This window comes from Rhineura floridana, chromosome 1 (genome assembly GCF_030035675.1).
Source record: "Rhineura floridana isolate rRhiFlo1 chromosome 1, rRhiFlo1.hap2, whole genome shotgun sequence".
NCBI lineage: Eukaryota > Metazoa > Chordata > Lepidosauria > Squamata > Rhineuridae > Rhineura > Rhineura floridana.
Window position 1 is genome coordinate 34,331,292 of NC_084480.1, and position 8,551 is coordinate 34,339,842.

The 8,551-nt window shown below is 38.9% G+C and overlaps 1 protein-coding gene across 3 annotated transcripts in view; it reads left to right on the plus strand.

Annotated features, from left to right (window-relative positions):
- The window catches only part of ITGA2 (integrin subunit alpha 2), a 121,652-nt gene that overhangs the window by 99,223 nt on the left and 13,878 nt on the right, over positions 1-8,551 (plus strand). For all 3 annotated transcript variants that reach the window (XM_061617731.1, XM_061617742.1, XM_061617723.1), the window contains exons 22-27: positions 447-523; positions 663-746; positions 2,238-2,340; positions 4,390-4,500; positions 5,474-5,578; positions 7,007-7,120. In XM_061617731.1, coding sequence (XP_061473715.1) covers positions 447-523; positions 663-746; positions 2,238-2,340; positions 4,390-4,500; positions 5,474-5,578; positions 7,007-7,120 — 594 coding nt within the window. The remainder of the gene's footprint in view (positions 1-446; positions 524-662; positions 747-2,237; positions 2,341-4,389; positions 4,501-5,473; positions 5,579-7,006; positions 7,121-8,551) is intronic.

The window sequence follows — 8,551 nt, forward strand, 5'->3', positions numbered from 1 at the left end:
CCCTTATAGATAATGTAGAGTACTTAATATAATGGCCCCATTTGCACATCATATTAAGCCAAACTATAAGCAAACATGCAGGTTTCCAGAGCAAAGTTTGTGGCCGCTGTGCTCCTCCCCTGGGGCTAAGCCATAGTTTGACTTAACTTTGCATCCAAACCAGGGCTTGTGGTTTGACAAATCACACACAGTAAGCTATAGGACAAACTTTGGTTTTGGCTAGAGGTTTGTCCACAGCGAGACAAACCACGACCCTAAGCTCAGATGTAATGCTAAGCCAAACAGCAGCAGTGGGACTGGGTAAGGTGCCTCAGAAACCCACATGGTTGCTCATTCATGCTAAGCCCTGATTTGAGAGTGTTACCTGCGAACCAGGTCAGTCATAAATTACTAGTGAAAACGGTTTTTCTTGTCTTAATACCATATTTTATCTCTGTTTTGCATAGGTATCTTTTGATATTAATTTTGACTTTAATTTGAAAAATCTTCAGAATCTGGCAATCTTAAGTTTTCAAGCTTTCAGGTATAGTATAATACTTCATATAGCATTTTAACACATCACTTGCAGCTTATAGCAGCAATTAAGGTATAATGAGATTGTGTTTAGTTCAAATTAAGCATTTTAAATATGCAATTCTTTATTTATATATATATATATATAGTGCAAGCAATGAAGAGGATGATCTAAATAATCAGGTCAACTTGACAGTTCCACTTCATTATGATGCAGAACTTCACTTAACAAGGTAACTCTAACATGGCCAACTGCTTTTGTAGTAATTCTATTAGTGGACTAATTCTATTAACAGGACTAGCCAAATTTCTGAGCTGTATAGATCCATGCCTTTGTTGGACCCTTAGCTTGTTGCATTTCTCTCCCACTGCAATATGCCATAATCTACTATACAATTTGTCAATTGTTAGATGTTATACGGTCTTCCAATCTTCCAGTTCTTAGCAAGCTCCATTCTTGCACTCTCAGCATGAAATGAATAAGATCTTGAAAACAAGCTCTCTGTCTGTCTCCCCCCCAATCACAAATATTGAACACCAATAATGGGGACAGCTGTAGAGTTTATTTAGTTAATTTGCTCATTTCACTAAATATTACTCATCAATATTAAATTATTTTAGATATGACCAACACATATGCAAATATGTACTCTCTTGCATGCACCCTCTTCAGTTGGTAGCATCTTCCGTTTTTATCATTTATGCTAATCTAGAAGAGGACATATAACACCTTTGAATTAATTTCAGTCAGTTTTCTCATATAGTTGCTGATAAGGATTTAAGGAGAAAAACTTCTCATGACTGATCAGTTGGGCACAATCCAGTGATTCTACCGGCATTTCTTACCTTGATTCTAGCCTTCAAAGCATTCAGGAAAACAAGAAATGGGGACATAAAAGTAGTAGAAATATCAACATTTTTATTAAGCTGTTGGTACAAGTGGATGTACCAATAATACCAGCTCAGTGGATGACTATTAGCAACTTGTTGACATTTCCATAGAAATGTTGGCAGTCCTAGATGCTTTTTGTAGATGTCCAAAAAAACCCCTCATAACACACAGTAATGTCGACTGACTTATAAATATGGGATTTTCACCATTAATGTGTGAATGACATTCACCATATTTTGGACATTCATTAAGAAGAATATCAGATGCTTTTGGGGAAGCCTGCAAGTAGGACCTGAGCACAACAGCGCTCTCCCCAGCAACTGATATTATTTACTATTATTTATTTATAAAAATATTTGTATATTGCTATTTCATTAAAAACATCAAAGCAGTTCACAATATGTTTAAAACCACCACCATAGAATTAAGAAAAACATTAAAAATACAAAAAAAAATTGTTGTGAAAAAAGCATGCTCTTAATGGCCTGCATAAGCTTGGCAAAACAAAAAGGCTTAAAAGTTAAAACAGAAGGTGCCTGCTGAATCTCTGTTGGCAGAGCATTCCAGAGAACCAGGCCGATGACATTGAAGGCTCGATTTTGTGTCGATGTTAAATGAGCCTCGCCACCAGTATTGAACATAGTACTCAGCCATCTGAGGATTATACTTGATGATGATGTAACACTTCTGTTTTTAAAACTAAACAAAAATAAACCTTTATATAAATAAATCTCTTCCAAATGTGCTTCTGAACTTGTCTCTCTGATGTAATACAGAAACCACATACCAAGATTTCTAAAAGATTACTTATTCACAATCTATTTCTGCTCAGGTTTACCCAAATGAACTTCTATGAAGTCTATTCTGATCGTAATGTCCCTTCCACAGTGAATGGTTTTGATGAAATTGGACCTGCATTCAATTTTTCCGTTAAGGTTGGTAAATAGTTTTGCTATCTTACATCAGAAAGGTTTAGTTTTGCATTTCCTTCTAAAGCATATTGAGCTAAGCAGTGCCAGACACAACATACTCGGCTAGAGTGAGAATAAGCAATGCATACCAGTTCCAAGGACAACTGGCCCTTGCATCAGTTGCCACATAGCAGCTGCATAACACTATGTAATTATGGGAAGGGGGAAACTTGGAAGGTCAAACATAGCCCCATCTCCTCTACATGGTCTATCTACATGGTCTCAAGGTGCATTGTTCTCTCCTAGTAGAGCTGCTACTGTGTTATTAGATTTGTATTTATGTTTAGTTAATACCCTCCCTTTTTTATCCTCACAACAACCATGTGAGATTTGTTATGCTAAGAGAGACACTGGGGCAAGGTCCACATCAACTGACACAATGAAGATTGGTGTGTTTGACAGTGCTGTATTCTGTATGTGTCGACACAAAATGCACTAATTGAGATTCACAAGTGAACTTCACTAGCGAACACTTCCATATTTGTGTTTCTTTGCTATTAAAAATTCATATAGAGCTCTATATCTAAGCTTCCCATTAAGGCTGAATGTTTTGGAACACATACTACCACCACCACCACCAATATTACCAATCTAAACTACTTTCAAAATACAGTTTGGGATGGTTGCAAAATTGGTGGGTCTTCCAATAACTGCTATCTGTCCCATGCTAAACAATACAGGTTCTAGAAACACACCGGTGCTGGATTAAAAACTTCAGCTACATTGGTATCAATCCAATTTGTCCAACATAAAAAGATGGATAGTAAAAGTCAGCAGTATTAAGTGACAGGCATCTGTCTGTTGGTGTCAGTAACAAGTAGCTACCACTTATTTGTCCAGCACACCTGTGGATAGCATTACTCTGTATGGTGTACAAAGCCCTGTGCAGCTTGGGACCAGAATACCCGAAAGATCGTTTTACCCCTTAGATACTCAGCCAATCACTGTGTTCTGCAGTTGAAGGCCTCCTGCAGATACCATCTTATCAGCAGGTCTGTTCTGCACAACATAGGAAACAGACCTTTAGTAGCACTGACACTTGGGAATTCCCTTCCCTTAAATATTAGACAGGCGCCATCTCTGTTACAATCTTTTTGATGCCTATTGAAGACTTTCCTCTTTCAACAAGCTTTTTAAGTAGAGACCTTATCCCAGCCTGCAGCTGTGCTAGAATTGCTTTTTAAGAAGTTTTTAAATCTTTTTTAAAAATATTTTTAAGATGTTTTGTTTTAATACATTTTTAAAGAGATGTTTTGTTCTAATATGCTTCAAAACCTTTTGTTTTTAAGATGTTTTAAAGTGCTTTAGTGTTTTTGTTTTGCTGCCCTGCTTTCCTTCTGGGAGGAAGGGTGGGATATAAGTTTAATAAATAAATAAATGCATGTGCACAGAAATCTAAAACATAAGCCAAATGCACACACACGCACACACCCTAATTTCACACCAAGAAAAACAAACATGCTGTACTTAAGTAATATATATTTGCAGTGTTACAATGTATTTTGTTTTTAAGAATCAAATGTCTTATCAACAAATGGGATATTAAATAGTGAGGAGGGAGAGGGTATGAGTGCCAAATGAAGCAGTAAATGTGAGGTAGAGGAGGGACAAGGAGAACTGTATGGAACACTGAAGTCACACCCCTTAGCTGTTGGAAGCTTTCCACAATTCTTCCTTAAATTTCGATCTTTGAGGAAAGACTCCCTGAACATTCTCAAAAAAATGTTTTGACATTGAGATCTAGAATGCTGAATAATTCAAAATAAAAGTTAAAGTAATTAGGAAGGCAAGTTCTATTCTAGAATCCAAATTCTGTATTGTGCTTTGTTTGTAGTTGCACATAATGTGAACAATCTTCAGTTGAAGTTCAGTTCATAATCACATACGTTTCATGGTTGAAGCTAAATGTAGTAACTTTTTTTAAAAAAAACCTGCACTTTCCTACTGTCCAGCACTAACAGAAACAAGCCTTACAAACTAAGCCATCATCACCAGATAATTGTTTGTTTTCAGGTCACAAGAGGAAGTATGCCAGTAAACATGGTATCTTTGAAAATCCATATTCCACAGCACACTCAAGGGAACAATCCATTGATGTATTTGACAGCAGTGCACACCAGTCAGGTAAACTAATGGTCTGCAGATTTTAATTACATGTTTTAACACAATAATGAAGGTGACATGTATGCAATGCAACATGGAGAAACTGGCAGTTGTATGGCATCCTGCACTAGCCCTCTACTGTTGTGTCACTGATTAAGGCTGTAACTGCACACTTACCTGAAAGTAAGTTCCCTTGAATTCAGTGGGTCTTACTTCTGAGGCAACATGTATGTGCACTTGCATGTGAGGAAGACCCACTGTGCTCAGTTTGACTTCTGAGTAAACATGCATAGGATGGCACTTAAGTATATAACAAATTCATTAAAAAAACCTTCTGTAATGCAGTGTGGACTGCAAAACAGGAGTGCTGCCTTTTGCTTTTGTGAAAATTTCCTGTCAGTCCTGGATCAATATACCTATATAATACAGAAACAACTTTTGCATGCTCTGTAGAACAGTGAGTACATCGTGTGTTCCAATAAATATGGGAATAAAATGGACTAAATAGTACTATGTTTCTTCAAACCTCAGATGATCAGGGTGAATACCCGCCAGGCATTTTAGAGCAAATGTGCTTTTCTACGAGCATGTAATGTCCAAACCAGATTAAACTCTAACCTTGTTTTCTGCTTTACAGGATTGTGGACAAGGAAGACAAGGCTACAGTAACTGCAGCCCTTTTCTCCCTCAAGCTACTAACTCTACTCTTTTAATTAAAAATAGCAGCTGGATCCAGGTTGATTCTTCCCCATGCCATGGGTTCACAGTACTACCAGGATGAAACCTGTGTTAGCCAGGCCAGAAATCTGAGGCTGCTCCTTTAATTTTTTTCTCTATGTGTGAAGACTGGATTTTAATGTACCCTCAGTGTTTTTCTGTATGTGTTGCATATAGTAAGGCCACTCCATAGATAACAGCTATTGGTTTTAGCTAATCAGCTAAACAAAATATCCATGTGCTCCTTTATGTATAATTTTTTGCATAATCTTTCTAGGGCAATGATATCAGCTGTGATGCAAGGATCAATCCATATAAAATAGGACAGCAAAGCTATGCAGTGTCATTTAGGGAAGAAAACTTCAAAGCTATGAAAGAGCTGGTGAGTTGAACTTATGATTGCATGATTTGAGACCCTAGTTAGTGCATTGTTATTTATAATAATAATAAAAATAATAATAATAATAAATTTAATTTATGTGTCGCCTATCTGGCCAATGGCCACTCTAGGCGAGGCGACGTACATACAATAAATATGGCAGAATACAATATAAAAATACAGTGAAATATATAAATTATAAGAGCAAACAATACATAATAGGAGGCATTTAAAACAGAAGAATATTAAGCCTCCCCAGAAGTCCCGAAAGCCTGCTGAAAAAGCCAGGTCTTTAAGGCCTTGCGGAACATATTCAGGGAAGAGATGTGCCGAAGATCTTGTGGGAGGGAGTTCCAGAGGGTGGGGGCCGCCACTGAAAAGGCCTTCTCTCTAGTGCCCGCCAACCTAGCTGCTTTGGTTGGCGGGACTGAGAGAAGGCCTTGTGTGGCCGATCTTGTCAGGCGGCATGATTGGTGGCGTTGTAGGCGCTCCTTTAGATAAACTGGGCCGAGACCGTGTAGGGATTTAAAGGTTAAAACCAACACCTTGAATTGGGCCCGGAAAACAACTGGAAGCCAGTGTACATCGAACAACACTGGCGTGATGTGGTCCCGGCGACGACTGTTTGTGAGTAATCGAGCCGCCGCATTTTGAATAAGTTGTAGTTTCCGGACCGTTTTCAAGGGTAACCCCACGTAGAGCATTCACATTGAATGCCTGAACACCTCATGGTTCAATTGAGGGACTTCATGTACAGTGTGTATCAGTCTGGTACCTATTTCTTAAACACTCTTGCGGTTAAGTTAACCTGCTAGTGGTGACCCATGGAAAAAATGTGCAGCTATAAGGGTTGGTGAAGGTGCTTTTGAGTAGTAGAGATGAAGTTATATGCTCTTTGACTGTTGTAGATTGTACACTGAAGAAGATCTGTGTATGGCCTGTATCAAGAAAGGTTGTCACTTCAAAGTGAAATAATGCCCTTTGTAAAGCTGTGCCAAATGTAGGCTGTTTACCCGACACAGAAATATGATTGTAAACCTGTATTTCAGTTTATTCATTTGTGGTGGATTTTAAGGTATTGCTCTAAGATTTGCATGCACACTTAGAAATATAAAGTGTGAATGAAACAAACAGATGTTTGAAAACACATGAATCATATAGGCACAATCACAAAGCCAGGTGTGGTGGCTGTGGCTCCCTACTGATTATACATTCAGTAGCAACTCAAATTTGTCACTGTGTAATGTATGAAATTACCTTGTGCAGCTAAACAAATGGGCAACATAAGTTTGTTTTATGATGCTGCAGGTTTATGTGGCAAGAACTTTTAATCAGAAACAATGCCTAAAATACAATAAAATGTGTGCATTGTTCTGCTACCACATTTTAAAGTAGTAATGTCCAATATTATCATTTATTTTTCTGCAAAAGAACTGCGAGAATGTCAGATGTGATACAATTACATGCACGCTAAAAGATAGGATGCTGAAAGCCGAGTACTATGTTAATGTTTCTACCAGAATCTGGAATGGGACATTTGCAGCTGTAAGTAATATCTATGTTTTAATTAGTTAGTAGTCTTAATATTGTGTACTTTTGTTATTTATGAAGCTAAACACTTTAAAAGAATACTTTTCTCTTCTGTTACTTTGCATAATATTGTAAATTTAAAATGTAAGTGTAAGCTGAGACTGAACCAGATGATGTTAGGAACAAAAACTTTGTTGCTTCTTTAAAACTGTAACGAACTACTAACTGGGAGACCTGAGCTACACATGCAGTGGAATGAGATGATGGAATACAGAGGTGATAGAATAGGTTTTGCCACTTCAGACTATACTTGAGAGATACCACTTTCAAATTTCAATCTCACATAAAAAGTTCCCTACAAATAAAAAGCTAGCACATCAGGGAGAAGTCCCGCTCTGCTCGCCCGCATGAAGCCTGGGCAGGCGGGGCGTAGTTGTGGCTAGGGGGCGATGCCACAGCCACCATTTTTGAAATGGGCAGCATTGCACACGACATGCATGCACATCGTTCTGTGTGAAGGGGCGGAGTGCCAAGGGCTTATTTAAGCCTGTGCCACCCCTTCTCTCCTCCTCTTTGCTCGCGACAAGAAGGTGGAAGAGAGACACGATATGGGACAAAGGCGGCAGCCATTTGGTGGCAGCCACGTGGACCACGCCATTTTGGGTGCTTGGTGTACCAGCAGCGAGAAGGTGCGGGAAGGGAAGTAGGTAAGGACAGCTAGGTGGCACCTTTGGAGGTGATTGGCAGTTCCAGAGGCCTGTCTCTCAGGGCTTTACGGCCCGAGGGAAGGATATGGGCTGCTTTTGGGGCCAACTTACCTCATCCACCCAGAGTTGTCCGGCCCCAGGGGGTGGTGACATGGGAAGCCCCCCCCTACTCACCTACAAGATGTGGCCGGGGTAAGGGGTAAGCAAAAGGGGCTTGCCCTTGCCCCAGCAGGGGATGGTTGCCCGAGAACTGTATGGCAAGATGCTTGCTTATAGACAGTTCCCGCACTTAGGTTTCCCCTCTGCAGGTCACTTTAATGGGTTTGTTATAGTTTAATAAAGTGGCCCTTTGTTCAACCCAAACTGCTGTGTCTGTGTTTTATTTTACCCATTGGCCGCAACATTTCTAGCCCAGGCTTTAACTAGTTATGCTGGTTTTCTTATTTTCAGGAAGATTTTTTTAAAAAAATGTAAGGGATGTGATTTCCTGTACATGCAGTCTGAAGTTGTGTAGTCAAGTTTATTTATTTACATTATTTATTACATTTGTACACTACCCATCCAACCAAGTTCTCTGGGCAGTAAACAATAACAGAACATACAAATTACAAAAAAAACACCTAAAACAAAGGTAAAATAAATCACAGCAGCAAAAAGTCCAGGAAAAACACCAATAATTAATATCAGCATGAAGCACAGCAGCTAGGGATGTCGAAGAATTATGACAAAAACAGGAACA